The sequence below is a fragment of the Engystomops pustulosus genome, chromosome 3 (assembly GCF_040894005.1).
Source record: "Engystomops pustulosus chromosome 3, aEngPut4.maternal, whole genome shotgun sequence".
NCBI lineage: Eukaryota > Metazoa > Chordata > Amphibia > Anura > Leptodactylidae > Engystomops > Engystomops pustulosus.
In genome coordinates, this window is record NC_092413.1 from 172,725,556 (window position 1) to 172,752,106 (window position 26,551).

Consider the following 26,551-nt stretch of genomic DNA (forward strand, 5'->3'; position numbering starts at 1 on the left):
TGATTTACTAGTTTTAAATGACTAAATATTATATTTCCTTCCTTAGGCTGAGAGAAAGACATATAGCAAAAGTCTTTGAATCATTTGTAGCAGAGCCAACTACTTATAATGAATGTAAGATATGCTTTTTTTATTTTAATATTTCATTATGCCAATATATTATTTTTAACATATAATGTTTTCTTTAATGTGCAACACCCCTGCCAATGATGGGTAGGTGTTGCGTAAACGTAAACCTTCTTCATGCCAGTAGCTACCTGGTGAGATTGATGATTTCACTAGAAGGTCTGCAACATGGAAAACTTTGTAATTGCAGCTGTGAGTCACTGCCTGGTAAGGCAAGAGTTAAAAGGAGAAATATTATGAACCAATGAGGTCCTTTGTACTATTGTAAAGCAAGCTGGAAGCTCATTTGAGAGTACTGCCACCTCACTGGGGGAGTATAAAAACCCCTTGTGGATGGGAGCACATGGTCTTGGATCTCAGTCAGAGCAGAGAGCCAGACCTCATGGTCTGAAGTTCTTGTACATTCAGGGGCGGACTGGGAAATTAAAATGGCCCTGGAAAAAGTTTTAAAAGTGGCCCCAAATTCTCAGAAGGTGGAGTCAGCAAAAAGGGGCGGGTTCAGAATACAAACCATAGCCATGTTTGTTGAAGGTTTGCTTATGCAAAAATGCAATTATGACAGTCCTTTGATATAAATAATATATTCTGCAGCAGCTGAGGTGTGTATTATGACGTTCTGCAGCAGCTGAGCTGTGTATTATGAGGTTCTGCAGTAGCTGAGGTGTGTTATATGATGATCTACAGCAGCTGATATGTGTATTATGAGGTTCTGCAGTAGCTCAGGTGCGTATTATGAGGTTCTGCAGCAGCTGAGGTGCGTATTATGAGGTTCTGCAGCAGCTGAGGTGAGTATTACGAGGTTCTGCAGCAGCTGAGGCGAGTATTACGAGGTTCTGCAGCAGTTGAGGTGTGTTATATAATGATCTACAGCAGCTGAGGTGTGTATTATGAGGTTCTGCAGCAGCTGAGATGTGTATTATGAGGTTCTTCAGCATCTGAGGTGATTATTATGATGTTCTGCAGCAGCTGAGGGGCGTATTATGATGCTTTCCAGCAACTGAGGTGTGTATAATTAGGTTCTGCAGCAGCCGAGGAGTGTGTTTATGAGGTTATGTTGAAACTGAGGTGTGTATTAGGATGTTCTGCAGCAGCTGAGGTGTGTATTAGGAGGTTCTGCAGCAGCTGAGGTGTGTATTAGGAGGTTCTGCAGCAGCTGATGTGTGTTAAATTGTTGTAAGTGTAACCAGCACCCGGTGTCTTGTATTGTCTAAACGCAAGACGCCAGGTGCAGGTTACCGATCACATGCGATTGGCCATAGGGGCCCCAGTGCGCTTTGATTTGGTTTCTAAACTGAATCAAAATGCTAATGTGTGACCGCACCCTAAGGGTGATGCCACACATGGCGTTTTGAACCTGTTTTTTGGTCCGTTTTTAAGCAGTGCGTTTTTGACAGATTTTACCAATTATCTTAATTAAAACTGGTCAAAAACGGATGCGTTTTTGGATGGACTGATTTAAAAACGGACCAAAAACAAGTTCAAAACGTCATGTGTGGCATCACCCTAAGGGTGATGCCACACGATGCGTTTTGGGCCGTTTTAACACATGCGTTTTTGTATGTTTTCAATGCGTTTGGCTGCTTTGAACCTGTTTTATCTTCATTTCTAGAAATGTAGGCAGCTGTGCAACAGATTAAAACCAGCCATGGTAAACATGCAAAAACGCATGCGTTAAAACGGTCCAAAAGCGCAACATGTGGCATCACCCTAAGAGCCAAAACTTCTTTTTTTGGGAAATACTTTAAAAACTTTTACAGCATTTTTTTCATGACAAGTAAGGATAGTTAAAAATGAAAACATCTTAAAACATCCCCAGTTACAGAGGAAAATTACGCCATGTGGGGGTAAATGTCTTAGGCAGAGCTGTACTGGACCTGATTAGATCCAGCAACTCTACTTAACCCTTGCAACCTGGCAATCATGCAACCACCCTGCCTACAGAGTAAAAAGCAGCGCTGACTCTGGTATTCACTGCATAGCGCTACTTTACCGCTATGCATTGAAGAAAGGAGCAGGCAGAAGCTGTAATAAACCGCTTTTACCTCGTCCCGAGCCAGACAGCCGGAGAAGCTGCTGCAATGTGGAAAGATTATGGGGCTTATTTACTAAGGGTTGTGCTGCTCACTTTCGTAAGACTGTTCCCTGTGTTTGTGATTTGTACAGCTTTGACAGGTATTCAACGGGGATCTGCACAGGAATTGTGTCACATGCGATTGGATTGTGGCGCAGCTGCGCTGACTTCCATGCGACAGAAATTTGGGGGGGTGCCATCCGACTGATTTGGACAGAGCGCGGGATTTAAGATTCAATTTGTGCTGCAAGACAATGCACTTACATGCACCGGGAAGAAGAAGGTGAACTCCGGGGACCTGAGCGGGGAAGCGACACATGCAGGATATCAGGTGCAGGCTCTTAGTGACTCCCCGCACAGCGAATTATACACGGAAATTGCACTTACATGCACCAGGAAGAAGAAGGTGAACTCCAGGGACCTGAGCGGGGAAGTGACACATGCAGGATATCGGGCGCACAATCTTAGTAAATCGCAGATGTGCATTATACACGGACAATGCACTGTGAACTCCAAGCCACGGGTAAGTAAATGTGCTCCAATATTTTTACAGTCCATCTCTGGAGTGCTGCAAGCTTTATGGTTAAGATTGAAAGATAGAGAGAAAGATATAGGAAAGATAGATTATAGATGGATAGAAAGCTAGGAAGAAAGAAGATAGAAGTTATACAAGTAGACAGAGTTACAATAGCTAGATATGTACCTCTTATAGGCAGCAGCCCAGACTTTCTCAGCTTTATTATGGCACTCACAGGCAGGAAGCATTTAGCAGCTGCACACTGTGCTCGGATCTTCTGTTCCTGCTGTTTTTGTGTTCCCCTCCCCTCAGCCAAATCCCGACTGGCCAGGACTAAGGTATTTCTGCTTTGCTCTCACAAAGCAGAGCAGCTTCTCCTGCACAGGATGCCCCTTCAAAGTTACTGCAGTATTTGTTTGGTCTATGGTGGAGAGCAGCAGCAAGAACACAGACCCCTGCTGCTGCTGCTACCACCAATCAGCCAGGGCTTTGCACGGGGGGGCGGGGCTCTTCTCCCCCTGCCATGCTGCCGGCCCGATGTGTGTGATTCGGCCCCAGAGGGGACCGCCCCACCGGGAACTTTCCCGGCAGAATGTATTGCCAGTCCGCCCCTGTGTACATTCCAGGAGCAGGGTTAGAAGCAGTTCCAGTGTGCAGCTCCAACAGCGCTGCCATCCAGACACACTACCAGGAAGCAGAGGTGTCTCAGAGCTGCCTGACACCTTAGGGCAGTCAGGAGACTAAGCCCCAGAGCAGAGGTTCACTGTCCGGACTCAGCTCCATCTACCAGCCCAACCTGAAGCTAGTACCAAACGGTAAGCAACCCTTCCTGCGGACCAGCTATCTCCTACCAGCTTCCCAGCCTGCTGAACCTGCTTCTGTTGCTGTTTAAGGCCATTGCCTTGATTTGCACAACATGCCTCCGCGTGATCCCTGGATGAGGCTGCTTCACCATCCGGCATCACCGAGGGGTCCCTATGTACACCACAAAGGTTGTTGCCTCTCTCTCTACTTTTCTTACACACACCACCTGCTGGAGACATGCCAGGCTGCAGGCCTGTCCTCCGGTCCCAATACCAAGCACCGTGACCACAGCGTGCCCAAGACCGCATAAGCCAGCAACTCCGGTATTCTAGACCCTGGCTGTCTAGAATAAAGGCTAGGCCCCGGTGGGGGATGTTGCACCTGTATTTATGTATCTGGTGTTTATCTGTAAATACCTGTAAGTGACCGATTTATATAGATGCAGAACTTTTATATTTTACATAATAGGATTTCAGGTCAGTATGGACTGGCTTACACATAGCCCATTGTTGATACAGCGATAAATGTCTTGTGAAGCTCTAAAATTAGACATGTTTTAAGCTATAACATGGCCAGAAGCAGTGTGTGCCCAGCTGTAGCTGTATTTACACGCGGCCTCTATTTCAGACTATAAAAAGGCTTTATCCTTATGATTACGATACTATTACAAGTAGGGTCTGGGTATAATGGACTGTAGCCTGCAATGTTTGTTTTGTTTGGATGGCTGATAAATTGCTCTGCTGATACAGGTAAATGAGGTAGAGACAGCGCTTTATTAGTAGCAGAATGCACTTATTTACCTTGTATTGTTTTTATTGTACATTATAGAAGCAGCTCCTCAGTTCTGATTTATTTTTCTATGAATATACTATAACCAGCCTATTTAGAACATTAGTCACTCTATCCCCTTAAAAATGTAGTAGTTACTGGAGATTACCGATACCAATGTATTTAAAAGGGGGCTCTGGGATTATGTTTTTGATGATGACCTTTCCATACGGTTTATCATCAGCGTTTACAATACACCAATAAACTGTTGTTTGAAGACAGCACAGCCTGTTCCATTTCCTCCTAGTTCGCTGATATCTTAGTACAGCTCACTCCTGTGCAAGGAAATCAGAATGAGCTGCAATACCAATCACAACCACTATACAATGTATTGAAGATCCACGAGGTACTCGAGGTACTGTCCCGCTCCTATGGGCGCTGCTGTACTCAGTCAGTAGATAGACTTGTGATCATAAAATATTTATTAATAATAGGAAACACTACGCGTTTCGGCTCCGGTCGGGAGCCTTCGTCAGGTATGTTACATAGGTATGTAACTTCTCACTTGACGAAGGCTCCAGACCGGAGCCGAAACGGGCAGTGTCCGGAGCCGAAACGCGTAGTGTTTTCTATTATTAATAAATATTTTATGATCACAAGTCTATCTACTCACTGAGTACAGCAGCGCCCATAGGAGTGGGACAGTACCTCGAGTGGATTTCCACACCTATGCACCCAACGTTAGCATTTTGACTATACAATGTATGGCACTGTGCATGGTGGATAGTAAAGGGGTAGCAGTCCTGTAAGAATGCTGCAGCCTCCTTTAAAGATGATCAGAAGGATGCCAGATGTCGGACCCCAACCACTCTCGATAACTAGTGTCATAGCACCTCAATATCCCATTATTTCAGATATGCAATGCTTTAGTACGAATAGTCATATCAACACATAACATTTAGAAGCAAATTTGTCAATGTAAATGCTGTTGATGACTTACTCACCTAAACCAGTTCCCTACAATGTACTGAAGAGATGCAGCCACATTAAAACTACTGTCTACAATTGGGAATCTGTTCCTTATGGAATACATTGACTGGTTTGGCTTTGAAGGGAACCTGTCACCACCTTTTTCATAAAAAATGGGCATTGACAGGTTCTCATAGAGCCTTTATACCACAAGGGTATCTGGTTTTTATCCAAAAAAATCTCTCCTGACGGAGAGAAGTTAGTAAGATATAGTTCAATTCCCTACCTGGTATCCAGGCAGCTCCTCCTCACCTCATCAGTAATCCCACACCTACGTACTAGCCTCTCTTGGCTGTCATGCGCAGTGAGCGTCAGAGTAGGTCTGCGTCCTCCGCCCAATCACTGTTCATGCACGGCATCCTGCTCACTGCTCAATCAAACTACAGTTTACCAACTTGTGAGATCTTTTTAGTTAAGAGAGATTTTTTTTTAGTTAAAAAGAGGATGTCCTTGTAGTATAAGGGCTCTTTGGGAACCTGTCAATACCCATTTTTATGAAAAAGTTGTGACAGGTTCCCATGATTTTCCACATCATGTTATTTGACTTCCAGAAAGTCATGCTTGATGCTTTACAAGGTAGCTAAAGAGGAATTTGTTTCCTTATCCCATCCTGCAAAACATGTTTGCATATTTCCCAGAATCCCCTGGGGGAACATCAATGGCTGGAAGTCTCCACATGTCTGCAAGTCTCCGAAAGGAGAACTCTTAATTCCTGACCCTGGTCAAAAGTCTCTTACTCAGCTAAACCAGTTCACTACACTCTACTAGAGAGAATAAATCACACCAAAACAATCCTGTCTACAGTTGGGAATAAGTTTCTTTTGGAATAGATATACTGGTTTGTCTTTAATCTCGCACAATGTCATTATGCTTCCTCAAAGTGATGCTTGATGTTAAGGGGGCTGGCTTACAAGGTAGCTGAAAAGGCATTATTTTCCTTTTCCCATCCTGGAATATGGATTTGTATATTTTCCAGAATCCTCTAGTGGAGTATTAATAGCTATAAGTCTTCACACACCTGCAAGGCGGAATTAATTGGCAATGACGACAGCTCTAACTTCTCATAGAGAGTGAGACTCAGTTTCACCATTTGGTCACTGACAGCTGTGTATTTTGAGCAATAGATAGTGAAACATCTACATGTAAAACTTGACATTTCATAGTGAATTCAATAGAGAAATGTTGTTAGTGTTCATAGTATTTGAGAAACATGACCTAACATCACCCTGGAACCTCTTTGTATGTTATATTGGGAAATTGCGTTAACAGTGTCAGTATCTGGGGGTACAAGTGGTCGAAAATGGTGCAGACTCAAAGGTTGTCAGTCCATGTGCTATTCAACTGCAGCAGATAAACATAAAATAAACACCTGCCTGTCTGGGCGCTTATTAAGCAGAAATTGGTTATGTCACCTACAATGGCAATAAACCATTCACACCATACAGATAAGTCCATACATCAGTCTATACAGTCAACATAGACTCCAGCAGCAAAGACCACCTTTGTTCAACTTCTTATTCCTCACTAATGAGGACAATCCCAGTCATCAGAGTTTCCCCAGGGGAGTCCACAAGGAGTGGACTGGAGGGAATGGGAATGGCAAATCCCACTACCATCTTAGCTGCCATTCTCTAAAATCCAGCCCATTGCATAGTACATAAACAATGCCCAGCATGCCCAGTACATCTGGGTGAGGTGTACATCCCCTCCAGTATCTGACCATACATTGGAGGTTATCTTGATGCTATGACAATTAATTATCTGCTATATGTCTACAGAGAAAACTATGCTGTACAATATGTGTAAGGTATCCGAACCATACCATACTGCTATGATAGAGCTTTATATGTAAAGAATTTAAAGTAAATCTGTCACATCTCTTATGCTTGTCTATCATTGTCAGCCTAGCAGATAGAGGATCCGAATGCTGTCCTAGTCTACATTAGACAGCACTTCGACAGAACTCTGAGTCATATTGTACTATTTACATGTCAGATGTTTTTCACAGTCCATTGATCTAATCCAATCCTATCAGAGGAAAACACAGCATGCACAACTCTCATACGAGATGTGTGTGAAACTCGTCTATTGCAGACAGGGGGGAAAAAACGATGGTTGGATAGCACTAGGATAGCACTCAGACCAAAATCTGACCAAACTGCGTTTGTTTTGTCCTATTTTTGTCTACATGTTTTTAATTTGGTATAGGAATACAAAAGTCGACCAGTTGTTACCTACCGCTTAGGGTAGGGTGGGTAATTAGGTAGGAATATCTAGGAGAGTCTAGCTTTAGGGTTTATTTTCTTTTTTTTTACCTTTCCATCTTTAAACACATTCAAAGAGGAAAAGCAGCCAATAGCATCCACTTTGTGACCATGTTCATTTCAACATGGACTTTGTTGGGCCTCGATTATACCTGAGCAATAATTAGCATGTGATCAAATAACCATGATTTGTCAATTTATATGTACACGTCCTTATGTTATATCAGAGTGACTGCAGATTTCACAGTATTTGATTTTCTACCTCTGAATGGCAGATGGGAAACCGATGAAAACCATTTCCTACCAGCTGTCCACTGCCCCTCCTGGAGAAGATAGTTGGACAATTCTTCCAGACAATATAGATGCAAAATCTGAGGAAGAGTCTTTTGATGAAGAACCAACGCTGTATGACTTTACGAGTGATATGGTAATCCTTTCAGTCTGCAGCAGTGTTTATAAAATTTGTCCATCACTGCTATTACTAAAGTTAGGAATGATGCCTTTTCATTTCTTATCTGCTGAAGCAAAAAAGCCACCAGATCCTATAACCTTCATGGCTGTCTAGCATTTCAAGTATATTGGAGTTACTCTAGTGCCCAATTATTGTTAATAGATGAAACAGAGATAACCACTCGAGAACATCCACTCCATCAAAGATCTGTTTTGTAGAATCTTTGTTAAATTTTTGAAAATATTCATTACATGTCCAAATCTATTTTGTCCAAACTCCTAATTTGTTTCATTCATTTTCTATGTATTTGTTTTCATTTTCCCTTAAAACCTATGGTAAAACTTTGTGTTTAATTATCTTTTACATAACATCCAACCGTTCCCTTCCAAAATGTATTAAATTCTGAACAATATCCACTCTCATAGTGGTAAATATAAATATTATAAGATGTGGGGGTGTATAACATAAGGCATTGAAATTGTGATACTATGTATTACTGTTCCTCTCAACCTGCAGGAATCATAATTAATAATAATTAATATTAAAGCAATTGAACTAATGTATTATTAAGACCTCAATGTGCAGTAATGACACCATGTTACTGCTACATGCTTTATTTCAGATGATGTCAGAGAGATTTGTCGAAAAATACTACAGGACAGGAAGGAAATTCCTCACAGTTTTTCCAGATGGAACTGCACAGATTTTGTATCCTTTGTACTCTAAACTTTCCATTCTTTATCATGACAGATGTCTTGTTAGTGTGTAGACACTGGACAATCTCTCTGGTATGTCTTATAATGGGCATTAGCATGCAAGGTGAAGTGGAAAAGTAAGATTTGGCTGGGCTCCCATAGGACGCAGTTTCAGTGGTTTAGCTACTGCTGACTTGCCAGTTACTAATCTATTTTGATGTGTAGTGGCAGCAGAATAGTTAATTTGAGCAAATTGTATCCACATTCTGCAAATATTGCAAACAAAATAGTAATAGTACCCACACAGGAGCAAATATAGCCATGATACCCCGACAGTCGCCAAGATAGTAACAGTGCCACCGCAGTAGCAAATATACTCATGGTGGCCCCACAGTAGCCAATATAGTAAAGGTGTCCCCACAGTAGACAGGATAATAATAGTGCCACCAATATAGCAACAATGCCCCACAGTAGTCAATATTATAGCATTGCCCCCAATGTAGTCACTGAATGCCCCACAGTAGCTTATATAGTAACAGTGCACCCACATTAAACACTATAATAACAGTCCCCCAATAGTAGCTAATATAGACACAAATCCCCCTACTGTGGCCAAGATAGTAATAGTACCACCAAAGTAGCCATTATAATTGCAGGGGCCCCAAAGTAGCCCATATAGTCCCAGGTGTCTTACAGTAGCTAAGGTCAGGTGCCCCCCACAACCCCCACAATCCTCAATACAGTAGCCAGTATTCACATTGCCCCACAGTAGCCATTTCACAGTGCCCCCCACATTAGTCAAGTCACAGTGCCCCCACAGTAGCCAAGTCGCAGTTGCCTCCACAGTAGTTACATCAAATCATCCCTAACAATAGACAGGTTAACAGCAGATTGAGCAGATTGCTTCCCACTTCATTAAAGGGGTTTTCCCATCTGGGCATATACATTTAATTGAATTCATTTGCCATATGTAAACATTTCTTCAATTTGATGTTATTAAAAAAATGTTCCTGTGTAAAGATAATTTCTCATATATGTAGTCATGTTGTCCCTTAGAAACGAGAGAGCTTACACGGATGCGGGCACCTCTGCTGGAGTGATTGCACAAAGAAACAAATAGTTTTTGTATATGACATGTCCAGGAGTTACTGCATGTCCCACATCCGTCCTGTGGTAATGATCACTGAATCCAGGAGGTGCATCTCTAGCCACCGCTGCCTAAATTTGAGGTGGTCGTATCCGAGGAAGCCATCTATGGCTACATTTATGAGAAATTATCTTCACACAGGAACATTTTTTTTAATAACATCCAATTGAAGAAATGTTTACATATGGAAAATGAATTAAATTAAATGTAAATACCCAGATGGGAAAACCCCTTTAAGTCACAGTGACCAACAGTAGTCAAGTAGCATTGTCCAGAATAGCCAAGTCACAATGGCCCACAGAAGCCAAGTCACAGCGACCTACAGTAGGCAGGTCACAGTGCCTCCCACTTAACCAAGTTACAGTTGCCCCCACAATAGACAGTCACAGTGCCCCCAGTAATAGCAGAGCCCCCTAGTTTTATATAATTACCACCACCTCTGTTCCTCTTAACACCTTCTTACTTCATGAGCTGTAGGAAATGCGGCACAGGCAACATTTGATGATGCGACCGCCTGTGTTGGGACATCTCCAACCATAGGACATAGCATCACCTGCACTGTACCTAGTCCATCTTACAGACAGTATCCGGCCTGTGAGATGGAGAGCAGTAGAGCAGGGAGCTGAAAGTGTATATGCTCTGCTGCTGAAACTAGAAATCTGTCCATAAATTGATGGTTATGTATAAAAATGAGGCAGTTAAAAAATATTACCTTTGCAATTCAAAGTATCTTGTTTTTCTTTCTGGTATATTTTTTCTAAATGTACATAAAAATAGCATGTGAAACCAGTCTCACTATTGCGGTGCATAAAAGTTCTGTTTAGTTAATTATATTCCTATTATGACATTTACTCGTCTCTGGGAGCTTACATGGGAAACACAAATCAAGGTCAAATTAGCTACAGCCACTTAGTCTGCTTCTAAAGATGATATGCAACTGTAAGAAGTGAGCAATCTGCTCTGTCCTCCACATATGTGAGAAGATGAAGTCTGTGACCTTGGATTGTCACTGATAAATAGATAAACAGGCTTTTATCTAGCACAAAACACCTTTGATTATGCGTCTGATATCTTACAAGCTGACACAACACCTATCTGTCATTGATCAGAATGCGCCTTTGCTTGCAATGCTATGTTAGATTTTTATTAGTAGGAAGATCTGAGCATTTCCTCAGGGAATAAGCTCCTTATAGGGGAATTGGTTTTCAAGAATGATTATTTTATTCTCCTATTACAGGCCATTGACATCTATGGAGGTTTTTATGTAAAGGTTTCATTGTATTGGTTTTAGTCTCAATGGGACACATTTACTAAGGGTCCACAGAGTGCATTTTCATCGTGTCTCCCAACAATTTCCGTTTTTGCAACGAATTGCCCCAGGATTTTGGCGCACACAATCGGGGGCATTGGCTCCGGCTTGCACGCAACAGAAATGGGGGAGGGGCGGTCGGACAACCCGATGGATTCGGACAAACCGCGGGATTTAATATTTAGAATTGTGTCACAAGACACACACTTACAATCACCAGGAAGAAGAAGGTGAACTCCGGCGGACCTCGGCGTGGAAGCGACACTTGCAGGAACTCGGGCGCACGATCTTAGACCCGCATCCTCGTTGGACAATGCACCACAGGATCGCGACAGGACCGGGTAAGTAAATCTGCCCCAATAACTTTATTACAACTTTTTTCCATGTTTGTCTTCTGTAGTCTATTAGTTATTGTATTTATTGAAATCCATCAGATGAGTTGTCTAACAGCTCAATCAATGGGTGATATTTAAAACCCCGGCCCTCCTGTGCCACCGGATAAATCAGTAGCACAAGCTTTGATAAATGTTTCCCTATATTTCCTATGGGCACCAACTTTTTTTTCTCTAAAACTCACCTAAGCAATCAGTGCTGATAGTTTGGCATCCAGTATGTTTATTAGGATCTCTACTGTCAGGTGGCTGGCATTGTGATTAATTAAACTGTCTGGCACCACCCACCTGACAATAAATGCTGTGAAGCAGTGTTCCTCTCAGCCCATGTCTGCTAGCAGGTATGAAAGGGGGTGATGAAGGACATGCCAGCAGACATAAGCTGAGAGATAAATTAATGACGCATAAATAACACACACCCTTGTGACTCACTGCTCCTTCTGCCAGGGTGCCAGGTAGGCTTACAAAGTTCATTTTCTGGGGATAGGAAATATGCATTTTTTGCTAAAAACTTTGTGGGCAAGAGTTAGTAAAGTGCTATGGGAGCCTGTCATTGGCTTTCTTAGTGGAAATCTGGTGACAGATTCTCTTTTATGTGTTTATGATCCCTTAAGAGAATAGAGTTAAGGGTTAGCAAACAAGCAGTCAGACAGCTTCTTCGTCTGATAGGGCAGAGCAGGCGACACCTATTAGAAAACCTTTTATTTAACCCCAAAATAGAAACAATCATAATAATCTTATCTGTAGTCATCCTTCCTTTTCCTTAAGTTTTCTCCCAGAAGGTACAAGACAGATCACTGACAATAACCTAGTAAACTGTTGGGAATATAAAATGTAACTAAACACTAAAATGTCTTTAACGCATAGAAAATGAATTTAATACTTTCATGTCTGAAATGCGTATGGAGTTCTTCCCCTTTCCTCCGTGTCACTAACAAGTTTGAAGGGAGCAGTCTGTCCATCTATGACACAGCTTTGTATGGGCTTCTGTATGTGACAGATCTCGACAGCTGTGACAACTCATCATTGGGTGGATGGATATACAGATGTAACAGATGTCATTCAGGAAATACAATAGGAATGAACTGTTGAATCAGGAGGTTAAATGTTCAGGATCAATCCCCACATTTGCAGTAGGGAAGGTGTGGTGTGAAGTTTCTCTTCAGAATATATTAGGGAAAACTATATGTAAGTATTATCTATGCACAAATCTGTATCAATAGAGATATTGGTTATTGGCCTTATCTAACAGCTATCCCTCCGGTAACCTGGCAATTATTATTATCCCAAATAAATTAAAAGAATCTATTTGTATTGTTCAAGAAGATGTAGAGCACAACGCAGACATCCTAGCAGTATTCGGATCTTCTGGGAGAGCTACCTGCTACCATCCAAACCAGAATGTATGGTATGTAACTATTCTTTTAGTTTATATAGTCTGCGTTTTGGCTGATGACCCTGCAGTATCCTATGGGCTTTGTGATTCCTATCAGTGCAATAAGGCATGTTGTTATCAAAGTCATTAGAGCTGTGTTCTAACGCTTAATCACTTAGATATTGATAGGCGCTGGCTGCTGCAGATCAGCACATTCACAGCATTCGCCTGCTTCCAGCACTGCTAATATTAACTCACCTGGCAGCCTTCCAAAGCCTAGAGCGTGCGTTAACTATAGCTATAGCTTCTCTGGCCAGAAGATTGTGGAGTGTTGTTGATGATCACTAAAATAACATTTCTTGGAAGTGAACAAAACATTAACAATAAAAAACATACATTAATACTTATTAATATATAGTATGTACACACACACAGGTAACACCAATTGTAAGTTATTGAATGAGATTATAGCATCATTTTCTATAGTCTGGAGACAGGGCTTGTCTAATCTTTATATAAGAAATCTAGAATCTAGAATAAGAATCTAGAAAACAGTGTCTGACAAAAATAAATCCTGCTTACTATAAGTTCTATCTATACAAGAAGCTGTTTAACAATACCTGGGTAACTCTGCATGGCACTGGAGGATGATTGGGGTGAGGGCAGATATTCTGGTGTTCATTGTTCACTGACCTTTTAGATAAAACATCCAAGAAACACAGACAAGCACAGTGAATTCACACTCTATACGTGCTACAAGAGAATTTAAGAGAATCTTTACCGCCCTAACCAACTCCAACTGTGTCTGTAAATAGGCGTTACTCCACTGATTCTCAACTAGTATGAACTGTGTCTCTAGTCTGTAGAATTCCCTAGCAATGCCAGCATTTTCTATACTGTCAGATGGGTGGAGCCAGACCACCAGATCCCTGAGTTTCAAGGAAGGAAGCAAGAAGCTGCACCCTAGAAGGAATGACATCACTTGCTTCTTCTCTCTATAGCAGGGGTGCACAACCAACTTCAATGGGGTGCACTAGTAACCAGAACCCTAGATGTGCCAAAAACGAATGTACTGCACATACGGTACCCTAGAAACCAAATACTGCATGTGTACAGTAACTAATATAGACCCTATAGCAGACTAAAAGTACAGAGCAGAAATAGAGGATAATACGTCTGAGACCCCATCCTCAGAGCAGACCCCAATACAGAGCTATAATACAGGAAACCATTAGAGCAGAACTATAATACAGGAGACCCCCAGAGCAGATGTACAATACTAGAGACCCCCAGAGCAGGCACTAATACTGGAGACCCCCAGAGCAGACGTATAATACTGGAGTCCCGCAGAGCAGACACTATTTCTGGAAACTCCCAGAGAATATATATGATACTGGCCAGAGCAGACCTTTAATAATGGAGACCCCCAGAGAAGCTACTTATAGTGAAAGACCCTCTGAGTCAGACAAATGTAAAAAAATCAAAATGGTTGTCACTAGATGCTCTTCTCCTTCCTACTGCACTGCTCAGGATCCTGACTCTGGTTCTATGTGCCGGCATTAGAACCCAGGGAAGTGCAACACCTGGAGCAGGAGAGGACCCGACTGGTGAGTATAGAACTGTTGATATGCTGTTTGCTTGCAAGGAGTCATGCAAGGAGTCATGCATATATATAACCATGTAGGAGCATGCTGCACAAAAGTCAATTTTTGGGCAGATAATGCTGAAATTAATAAGACTGATTGCTGGGGATTGCAAAGGGTAATGGATGGAAAACCAGGGAACAAAATTACAAAATTGTTACTGTAAAAACTTGAAGTACCACTTTTCTGACCAGGGCCGATTCTATTCATTTTTATGCGTGAGGCGACAATTATCCGCTCCCTTTCCCACCCCACCCCCCCTGCCAATGATACACCTACAACACTAGCAACATTCATAGTTCCCCTATATATAACAGCCCCCATATACATACTCCCAAATTAAATTATACACATTACTCCACCAGCAGCACACAGCCTCCCCCTCAGTATACACAGCCTCTCCCCAGTATACACAGCCTGCCCCTAGTATATACAGCCCCCCCAGTATATACAGCTCCCCCAGTATATACAGCCCCCCCCCCCAGTATACACAGCCTGCCCCAGTATACACAGCCTGCCCCAGTATACACAGCCTGTCCCAGTATACACAGCCTCCCCCCAGTATACACAGCCACTCCCCAGTATACACCCCCCCCAGTATACACAGCCACTCCCCAGTATACACCCCCCAGTATACGCAGCCTCCCCCTCAGTATACACAGCCCCACAGTATACACAGCCTGTCCCAGTATACACAGCCTGTCCCAGTATACACAGCCTCCCCCTAATATACACAGCCTCTTCCCAGTATACACAGCCTCCCCCTACTATACACAGCCTCCCCCAGTATACACACAGCCTCCCCCTAGTATACACAGCCTCTCCCCAGTATACACACCCCCCCTTATACACAACCCCCCATATACACAGCCTCCCCCCAGTATACACAGCCTCCCCCAGTATACACAGCCTCCCCCAGTATACACAGCCTCCCCCAGTATACACAGCCTCCCCGTCCTATACACAGCCTCCCCCAGTATACACAGCCTCCCCGCCCTATACACAGCCTCCCCCAGTATACACAGCCCCCCATATACACAACCCCCCATATACACAGCCTCCCCCCAGTATACACAGCCTCCCCCCAGTATACACAGCCTCCCCCAGTATACACAGTCTCCCCCTAGCATACACAGCCTCCCCGAGTATACACAGCCTCCGCGTCCTATACACAGCCTCCCCCAGTATACATAGCCTCCCCCAGTATACACAGCCTCCCCCTACTATACACAACCTCTTCTCAGTATACACAGCCTCCCCCTACTATACACAGTCTCTTTCCAGTATACACAGTCCCCCCTAGTATACACAGTCTCTTTCCAGTATACACAGCCCCCCCTAGTATACACAGCCTCTCCCCAGTATACACAGCCCCCCATATACAAAGCCCCCCATATACACAGCCTCCCCCTCGGTATACACAGCCTCCCCCCAGTATACACAGCCTCCCCCAGTATACACAGCCTCCCCCCAGTATACACAGCCTCCCCCAGTATACACAGTCTCCCCCTAGTATACACAGCCTCCCCGAGTATAGACAGCCTCCCCGTCCTATACACAGTCTCCCCCAGTATACATAGCCTCCCCCCAGTATACACCACCTCCCTGAGTATACACAGCCTCCCCCCAGTATACACCGCCTCCCCGAGTATACACAGACTCCCCCCAGTATACACAGCCCCCCCCCCTACTATATACACAGCCTCCCCCTAGTATACACAGCCTCTCCCCTAGTAAAATATACAACCATGACACCCACAAAAATAATAAACTTGGTACTTACCTCCAGCCTCAGCTCTCCCCCTCTTCGTTCTCTTCTCCCGCTGGCGCCAGCAGCTACGCAGTCTGTAGTGACACACACCGACCTGTGTCCTGTCCTGCAGAGCGGTGCACACAGGAGCTCTGTGCTGTTCCGATCACTATGTCAATTACATTGGCACTTCAGCATTGTCTTAGACCAACCTAACAGCAAGTTACATGTGAGATCCAAAGAACACCCAGCACATAAGAAGTCCTCAGCCAATAGTTTTACAATATGTCTTAAGAGTGAAATTAACCTGTGACACTTAAGACATATACAGTATTTAGTGGCATTATACAGTAAAATAGAAGATTGTATAAAGTCATTTCTGGCAATCTATGATGATTGTTGAACACTGGAGGTTGAAGTATCCGGTACACCTGATGCTGCTATGATAGAGCCTCTAGTATGTAGCTCTGCGTTTACTGCTCCCTGAGCGGCAGAAATGTAATTTTGTATCTATGTAATATAGAAACAGTCAGTCATCTGTCATCTGCAGAATTTCTCCTTAATACTAATATCATTTTACAGTATTTTTAGAAAAGATTGATAATCAGGTCTTCTATCATTTGCAGGAATAACCTAATATATATAAAATATTGTATATCTGCCTCAGTAGATTGAAGTTGTGTGATGCATTCCTTATGAACACAACCCTGCCAAAGCCACAAACACTTGTAAATTCACACACGTCTCTGTGTAAAGAGCATTATCATGAGCCTTCATATTACAATTTGATGACTTCTGAATTAACATCTTAATGAAAGCATCAATCTAAACCATAGCATTGAAGGTTATTGTATACTACCGACTAATATCATTTTTACAATATTATTAATGGAAAGTCTTGTATAAAGTATACTTAGCTTTGGTGTACACTTAAGGTTTTGTAGATCAGTGCTCCTTGCTTGCTATAGTCTTGCACATGGCCAGCTGTGTTTATTCTGTCATCTGTATCTTTGACCCTTTTGCCTGTATCTTGGACTATCTGTTTACCTAGGGATTTTGTACTGCATTGTCCTCTTGGTTCTGACCTATATTTGGCGAGTATGCCTCTCGGTTTGTATTGTATTGTCTATGTCTGTGTGTTTGCACTTTGGCACATGAAGAGAATGATGGTTTAAGTACCCTAAGCTGGCCTAGGAAGGGAACATCAACTGCTTAGGGTAGGTAGGGCAATTAGGGAGGGACAGCTGGGATAGGTATTTAGTCAGACATTCCCTGCAGAACAGAGTGATTCTTTCTTAAGTGTTCAGGGCCTTATAGCATAACTAAACCTTTGAAACTATTTTTTGTTAGAGAAATGAATAGAGCAGATGATAATAGTAAGCATTGTAATATACTTCATTAAAAGGTCTCGTTGTTGGACCACCCGCAATTGGCAGATCCTGAGTTGTTGGATTTCCCTCAAATTCTCTTCTCTGCTCCGTAAATCACATGAGACTTATGGTTTTATGTTGCGCTGCATGGCAATCCGGAGTCCAATAGAAGACAGTATAGCACAGGATAGTACTCCATACAACTTCTATGGGACTTCCGGTCGTTTAGTTGGGTGGACCAAACCTTGAAGTCCAAAGCAGAAAACCCCCAATCTTCCAATTTCCGAGACCCTGGTGATAGGGGATATTGTAGTTAATGACACAACTCCTTTAAGGTATGCATCATTTTAAACTATTGAAGAAAAAATAAAACCCCTGAAAGCAGGCAGTAAGAAAAAGTATACAGTATATCCCTGTTATTGCAGTCAGTAGAGAAAGCCAAAGCTGGAACCAAAGCCAGTGAAATAAAGTGGTATTGTATAGAAAATGGGGCAGATTTACTTACCCGGTCCTGTCGCAATCCAGCGGTGCGTTCTCAGTGGAGCATTCGGCGATTCAGTAAAGTAGTGCGCTCGATGTCCACTAATTGTTGCTGCTGCGCTGAATTCCGTCGGAGTTCACTGAAGTTCACTGTCCTACCCTGGGTGCAGGTAAGTGCGTGTCAAGCGTCACTTTTTTTTTTAAAATACGGCGTTTTTTCCGAATCCGTCGGTTTTTTTTACGGCCACGCCCCCGATTTCTGTTGCGTGCAGGCCTGCGCCGATGGGCCACAATCCGATCGGGTGCGACAAAATCCGGGGGCAATTCAGGGAAAATCGGCACAAATCGGAAATATTCTGGTAACGTGACTGAAAAACGTGATTCGGGCCCTTAGTAAATGACCCCCAATGTCTTCTGTGCCTGAGCTATGAACACTTCCATACATTGCATCTGATGACCCAGGACATGTACTTACAGAAAAGCTTTAAGAAAATGCTATTGTGATTATAAAGGAACAAGGAAGGGTAGCATGCTTGAAAAGTAACAATGATGCCTTCTAATGTTCTTTTTCAGCTATAATTGTATAACCAGCACTGACACATGCACGCATAGAAGGATATCTCATTAGGATATGCTCCATGAGGTAAAATAAATACCTCTCTGTTTTTCACTACCTCTGAGGAGTGCTACCTAATTTTATATTTTCTACTACAGGTCTTTCTTTAAAGGGCATCTACCATCTGGATCAAGGATTATAAACCAAACACACTTACACGCTGGTGTGTTTTCCCTCTAGCAGGATCCACTCTTCTTTTAGATTTTTATACCCTTGTTTTTTTAAAAACAAAAAAGCTTTAGAAGTTATGCAAATGAGCCTAAGAGGGCACACACCAGCATGTAAGTGTGCTTGGTTTACAATCCTTCATCCCGGCGGTAGATGTACTTTAACCCCATAGCGCAATAAGACGTACCCTTACGTCTTACTGCGCATGGGGGAGTATGAAGAGGGCTCACAGGCTGAGCCCTCTTCATACTCACCGGGCATTTGCTTCATAATGAAGCAAACGCCCGTCGCTAACACCCGCGATCGGTGCTTGCACCGATCACGGGTGTTAACCCTTTGATTGCCGCCGGCAAAGCTGCCGGCGGCATTAAAGAGCCGGCGGCGCGTGGGCGCCGCCATCTTGGCTCCGATCGTCACTCCCCGTGACGTCACCGGGGAGCGGCGATCCGTTGCCATGACAGCCTGGGATCACACAAAGATCCCAGGCTGTCATGATCGAGGCTATCTATTATAATGTGCGATCTGCACATTATAATAGATGGTATGCAAAATCCCCATATACTGCCATACTGTAGTATGGCAGTATATGGTAGGATCAATCAGACAACCTAGGGTTAAAGTACCCTAGGGAGTCTGTAAAATAGTAAAAAAAATAAATTAAAAAAAGTAAAAAAAAAAAAATTATATAAAAAAAACATAAAAATTCAAATCACCCCCCTTTCCCTAGAACTGATATAAATATAAATAAACAGTAAAAATCATAAACACAATAGGTATCGCCGCGTCCGAAAATGCCCGATCTATCAAAATATAATAACCGTTTTTCACTGCGTTAAACCCCGTAGCGGAAAATAGCGCCCAAAGTCGCAAATGGCATTTTTTTGCCATTTTGAAAAATAGAAAAAATTCTATAAAAAGTGATCAAAATGTCGAACAGTCCTAAAAATAGAAGCATTGAAAACGTCATCAGAAGTCGCAAAAAATGACACCACCCACAGCTCCATACACCAAAGTATGAAAAAGTTATTAGCGCAAGAACACGGCAAAATGAAGAATTTTTTTTCTGTACAGGAGGTTTTAATTTTTGTAAATGTATAAAACCTATACAAATTTGGTATCCCCGTGATCGTATTGACCCAATGAATGAAATAGACATGTCATTTAGGGTGCACAGTGAAAGCTGTAAAAACCAAGGCCACAAGAAATGGCGCAAATGTGTTTTTTCATCATTTTCACTGCATTTAGAATTTTTTTCCCGCTTCCCAGTACACGGCATGGAATATTTAATACCATCACTACGAAGTGCAATTTGTTACGCAGAAAATAAGCCATCACACAGCTCTGTACATGGAAAAATAAAAAAGTTATAGATTTTTGAAGGTGGGGAGTGAAAAATAAAAACGCAAAAATGAAAAAGGGCCTGGTCCTTAAGGGGTTAAAGGGGTTTTCCCATCTGGGCATTTACATTTAATTGAATTCATATGCCATATATAAACATTTCTTCAAATGGATGTTATTAAAAAAAAATGTTCCTGTGTGCAGATAATTTCTCATAAATGTAGTGATATAGTCCCTTAGAAACAAGACTGTGTCCCTGGATACGGCCACCTCTGCTGGAGGAATTGCATAAATAAACAAAAGGTTTTTGTATATGAAATGTCCAGGAGTTACTACATGTCGCACAGCCGTCCTGTAGCAGTGATTGCTGAATCCTGGTGGTCCCGCAGGACTCTATAGCGCAAGTCTGGCCACTGCTGCCTAAATGTGAAGTGGTCGTATCCGGGGAAACTATCTCGTTTCTAAAGGACAGAATGACTACATTTATGAGAAATTATCTTAACACAGGAACATTTTTTTTAATAACATCCAATTGAAGAAATGTTTATTTATGGCAAATGAATTCAATTAAATGCAAATGCCAAGAATACCCTTTTAAGTGGGACATACATCGGATGGATGGAGCGGGACATACAAGTACACATACACAGTTTTGTGGTTGCCATCAAATGGCTGATTTTTTAAAAACAGGGCCGGATAATAGGGGGGGGGGGCTCCCGGGGCGCGTGCCAGGGGGCCCCCACTGCTTTGCCCTTAAAGGGGCCCCCACCAAATGTGGGAGATTCGGGCCGAATCTCACCAATGTGCCTGCCTTTCATCTATGGCAGAGTGAGGGAACAATAAGTTCCAGGGTGCCGCCATCTTTGTTTACATCCAATATCTACCCTGACACCGCGAGGGAAGTTGAGGACAGCGTGCATCGGGGGACTGATGGAAGGTGAGTACAATTTTAGTATTTTATCTAGGTCTGTATATAGTTATTAAATGGGTATTGTATATATTTATTAGGGGGGGTGTATATAGCAATAATAGGAGTCTGCATATACTTATTTATTATAGGGAGTCTGTATATAGTTATTATAGGGGCTGTATATAGTTATGATAGGGGGTGTATATAGTTATTTTAGGGGGTGTATATAGTTATTATAGGGGGACTGTATATAGTTATTATAGGGAGGCTGTATATAGTTATTATAGGGGGACTGTATATAGTTATTTAAGTGGAACTGTATATAGTTATTATAGAGGCACGGTATATAGTTATTATAGGAGGCTGTATATAGTTATTATAGGGGGCTGTATATAGTTATTATAGGGGCCTGTGTATAGTTAATGCTGTGGGCTATATATAGTGATCACTGGGAGCTTTATAAAGTGATTGCTGGGGAAGCTGTATACAGTGATTGCTGGGGGAACTGTATACAGCGATGTCTGGGGAAGCTGTATACAGTGATGTCTCGGGGCTGTATATAGTGATGTCTCGGGGCTGTATATAGTGATGTCTGGGGTTGTATATAGTGATTGCTGGGGAGGCCGTATATAGTTATTGCTGGAGAGTGGTATATAGCGATTGCTGTTCCCTGTCTGGACTCCATTCAGTGGGGGCCCCCACCATATTTTGCACCCAGGGGCCCCCACTAACCTTAATCCCGCCCTGGCTGATTGTAATGGTAATGCTGTATATATGTAACTATTAAACAGCCCACAAAACACTTGGCTTGTGAACGGCCCCCGTCCTGGCTACAGTACTCCTAAACCTTTTATACTGCATTTATGTGTATATATGGTCAGTGTATACTGTATGTGTGTGTATATATATATATATATATATATATATATTATATCTATATAATGTGTATACAGTATGTGTGATGTGTATATACGGTATGAGTTTGTATGTACTCAGTATATTAGTGTATGAATGTGTATGAGAGCATAAATGTGTGTGTATATGTGTATACTTGTATGTATATGGGTGCAAGTATATGAGTGTAGAACTTTATGTGTGTGTATATAAGTATATAAAGATGTGTATATATCAGTGTATAAATCTGTGTAATAGTATAAACATGTCAATAGTATAAACATGTCTGTATAAGGGTACATTCACAAGAAAGTATGGGGGACGTATATCTGGACCCAAATTTGCTGCTGGATATACTTCCCCCATATGCGTCTATAGCGCCTGGGCTCGGTACGGTGAGCACTACGAGTACTCACTATTTCGAGCCGTGGCCGCAAAAGAGATAGCGACTGCTTTATCTTTGGCCGTAAGAATGACCATGCGGCTCCATTCTCTATGGAGAGAGGAGGGGTGAGCCGCGATCACCTCTCTTCCTCTCCAGTGCGCCAGACATGTGCCTGCCAGGCTATAGCCGTGCCACCACACATTTATGTGAATGCAGCCTACATATGTATATATTTTTTAAGGGGAAGGGGGCCCCATGAAATCTGCTATGGGGCCCAGCCTCTCCGAGTAACACCCCTAATATACATAAAAGAAAAATATATACTGCTCATGAAATATTGTTAGGAACATTTCCTATTAAATAGATATTAAAGTAAAGATTAAAGTAAAGTACAACTAATAAGAAAAGACAAATACAGTCACAAAATGACAAGGTAATCTGTATGAAGCAGGAATAGGAATGCAGTGCTTTGTACAAAAGTCAAAGATTGGTCCCCAAAGAGCAATGCATGGAGGTCAGCAAAAGTCAGAGCTGACCAAAACAAGAAACGATGCGTGACAGACCTCCATTTAGTTGGGCTCTCCCACCTCCTGGACTACTAAATGTAGGTCTGTCACGCATCTTTTCTTGTTTTGGTCAGCTCTGACTTTTGCTGACCTCCATGCATTGCTCTTTGGGGACCAATTTTGGATTTTTGTACAAAGCACATTATTTTATGGTGTGCACAGATATGGTCTTGTGCCTTCTGCTTTTTACATGATCATGTATCTTGAATAGGACCTTGTAGCAATCAGACACATCTTTGTTGGTTTCTACAAATCTAAGGGTCCATAAGTCCCATACATTAATTCCTCCACTGACAGTATGGACTTTATACCATCCATAAATATGATACCCGAACCTGCTACATGTGGATTTCTCTTCTTGCATTAGTCTCTTCTGGTGGCAGACTGCTGATCATGTAAAAGCGTTTTTTCGCCCATTCCATCCAGCCTCTACATCCACAGATGCCTAGAATTCTCAGCCAGGTTCTAGGATAGGAAAAATTAGTCATTTGATTAATCTGCTGGTTCCAAGAGTGGAGTGTGCTGGAAGTGTGAGATTATTGCATTATACCTCCGTAAGGTCTTGAACATGAATAGTTAAATTTGATTATTCTTGCATGATTTTTTACCATTTTATAGAATATTAATATATTGTATATGCTGCATTTATATATAGAAAATACTATAATAGAATGACACTGGTGACAAGATGTTACCCTTTACCCTCATTAGGTCTATGTTACTGTCCTTTTAACACTCATCTTGATCTCCATGAAATGCGGTTCTGTCTTATATCCAGGATAAATGTGAATCCGGTGGGAGGACAGTGCTTGGACAGCACAGGCAGGAGAGTACGGCGATGGCAGTGGAGGAGTCCTGACATTCTCAAACCTTCTGCTCCGTTCAAACCAATATTTATGGCCTTGAATCATCAAGTTGGAATCCGAATTTTCGGAAAAGACCGGATGTATGTCACATTTCTGGCAATGGGGCAGCAAGCAAAATTCAATGTAGGAGGCACAAAAATGACATCTCAGGTAAATGATTGTGAACCTCATTGCAAAGCAAGGAAATACTGATTAGATGCAAATGGGTAATTTAAAGGCAACCTGTCATCAGGAGCCCTTTTTCTGGCCATTGAGAATAGTGAGCACAGTGCCAAAGAGTTTTTATAGTAAAACTTGTTTTTTTTTGGGAAAAAAACATAAGTAAGATGAAACCTTCTGTATGCAGAGCTGTGTACCTAGTCCCATGCGAGCGGCCAATGAGGAGTGGGGCCAACATGTATGATGTCCTGGGGGGGGGGGAAAGCTACAAGGGGAGGAGATATGGAGAACATGGGAGGGTGGTGGGGGAAACTCCCATGGGACTAGGGACACAGCTCTGCATACAGAAAGGTAAACTTTGATCTAACTTATCTTTTTTATGGAAAAAGACAGTTTTACTAAAACAAAAAACTCTTTAGCAATATGTACACTATTCTCTATGGGGAGATGGGGTGCTAGAAAATGTGCTCCTGATGACAGGTTCCCTTTACGGTGACCCTCATAATTGTATAACATACTGTACACAAGACAGAGTCTCTTCTAAAGGTGGCCATACACATTACAGGAACATAAGCTGAAATGGCCAATGTTGGTAGGGACTTGGTAACCATCTGAACACAAGTATTATCCTTCTTGTGGCTACCTCATATGCTACATCAGAAAAGGAGGAAAGGGGCAGCATGTTATAAGCAATCAGTCACATTGCACAGTGCTTCTGGTCTTTGCACTCCTATAATGTCTTCACCACCTTGTCACAGCACAGAAATGTGTGCAGGTCCTATCTCCTGCCCTATTTTCTATTGCAGAACAGCACGGCCACATATTTAAAGGAGATTTCAAGGACTTTAATGCTGCACACCTTTCCTTGGGATAGATCATTAGTATTAGATCGATGGGTTCTGACACCAGGCTCCATTAGATGTTTTTATAGACTGTGGGAGAACTATGGTCTCCTCACTGCTCACCAGGAACAGCACCATACATGGTATTGACATCTATAGGACTGAGCTGCAGTAAGGCCATTAAATTCATGGTTGTGACACCACAGGCCTGGAAAGAGGAGTTCCTTAACTCAAACAGCGAATCGGTGGGGTTGTCACCATCAGACCGCTATAACTAGTCTTATATAGATGATCTATGGATAGGTTGTCAATATTTATATCCTTGAAAATCTGCCTGTGGCTTCTGTTACTACAGTACTATACTGCAATACATTTATCTGATATTTAGGAAACCCAACGTTGTTTATTTGTCATCCTAATTGACCTATAACATTTTGCACTAATTTATATTACTATATTTATTTTCTACCCAAAAGTTATACAAGCCTAGGTCTATGGGCTAGCTTTGCATGAAAAACCTCCAAAATATTTATAGGAAAAGGGTTTCCACAAGTGAAATATGTAATTCAGACCAGAACACCTGTAACCCCCCACCCACAATACAAAGAAATGTGAAACAGTTGCATTTCGCTTATCAGCACTAGTGGTCTATAATAATCCATGGAACTGCTATCACATTTGTACCTATATGTTACTGAGAACATAACCAAAGTGTAAGGAACAGGAGAAACAATGTTTTTGGTTGAGAGCAGATGTGTTTTTCTGCTCCTGTACAACTCCTCAAAGCGAATGGCCACTTTATCTCATTTTATTTGTTAGTGTGGGGCAGGATATGAGGTAATTTACCAATATACATCTATTAATAGTTCTGCTCCGCTTTCTTCGTAGGTAAAGTGAAGCCTCCTGTCGTTTACCTCATCATCCAGACATGTGATCTCTAACTGTCCATGAACAATGGTCCTGCCCAGACCTATATCTTATATTCATAAATACCATGATAAGGTTCTGAAAGGCAACTGGACAAATTTGCCTGCACAGTTATAGATCACATCTGCAGCCATTTTATGGTCAGGAATGTCTGACTGATGAGGTAAAAGACACTTTACATATCAAGAAAGGGGAGCAGGATTTTTAATAGATGTGCACACACATTACAAAAAACATGAGGTAAAGTAACCAACCACTTTAACATAAAAAAGAAGAGATAGTCATAAAAAATTACAAAGACAAAAATAGAATCATATCTTTTGTATAAAATAGATTATTCAATTCTAAACAGCAAAAAAAAACCTTAGTCAAGTCTAAGTATATACCGTAGTTCCTATTGGACTCCTGCTATGGTGGAGTATAATAAAAACCAAATACTGATGACAGACGGTCGCCTCTGCTTCTGTTATGCTCTTCCATAATGGGTAATTTAATGGAAAGATGTGAAGTGGTAGCAAAAAATAACAAGATTTGACTTTTTGAAAAAAAATTATCCTGCTTTTTAAGTAAAATAAAAATATGGTTTTAGTTAAATCTCAGGTTGCCAGACATGTGAAGAACAAAATTTAGGCTAATGAAGAAACAAAATCCTATTATTGCTTTATATCAACATTTTACTATCACCTTAA

The 26,551-nt window shown here is 42.0% G+C and overlaps 1 protein-coding gene across 5 annotated transcripts in view; it reads left to right on the top strand.

Moving 5' to 3' along the window:
* ERICH6 (glutamate rich 6) overlaps nucleotides 1-26,551 on the top strand; it is a 57,905-nt gene that overhangs the window by 29,925 nt on the left and 1,429 nt on the right. For 4 of the 5 annotated variants that reach the window (XM_072143035.1, XM_072143034.1, XM_072143033.1 and 1 more), the window contains exons 10-14: nucleotides 47-114; nucleotides 7,855-8,006; nucleotides 8,653-8,738; nucleotides 12,826-12,981; nucleotides 23,847-24,084. In XM_072143035.1, the coding sequence (XP_071999136.1) occupies nucleotides 47-114; nucleotides 7,855-8,006; nucleotides 8,653-8,738; nucleotides 12,826-12,981; nucleotides 23,847-24,084 (700 nt within the window). Of the gene's footprint in view, nucleotides 1-46; nucleotides 115-7,854; nucleotides 8,007-8,652; nucleotides 8,739-12,825; nucleotides 12,982-23,846; nucleotides 24,085-26,451; nucleotides 26,546-26,551 lie in introns of those variants that run through there. The other variant, XM_072143036.1, reaches the window with a different exon arrangement.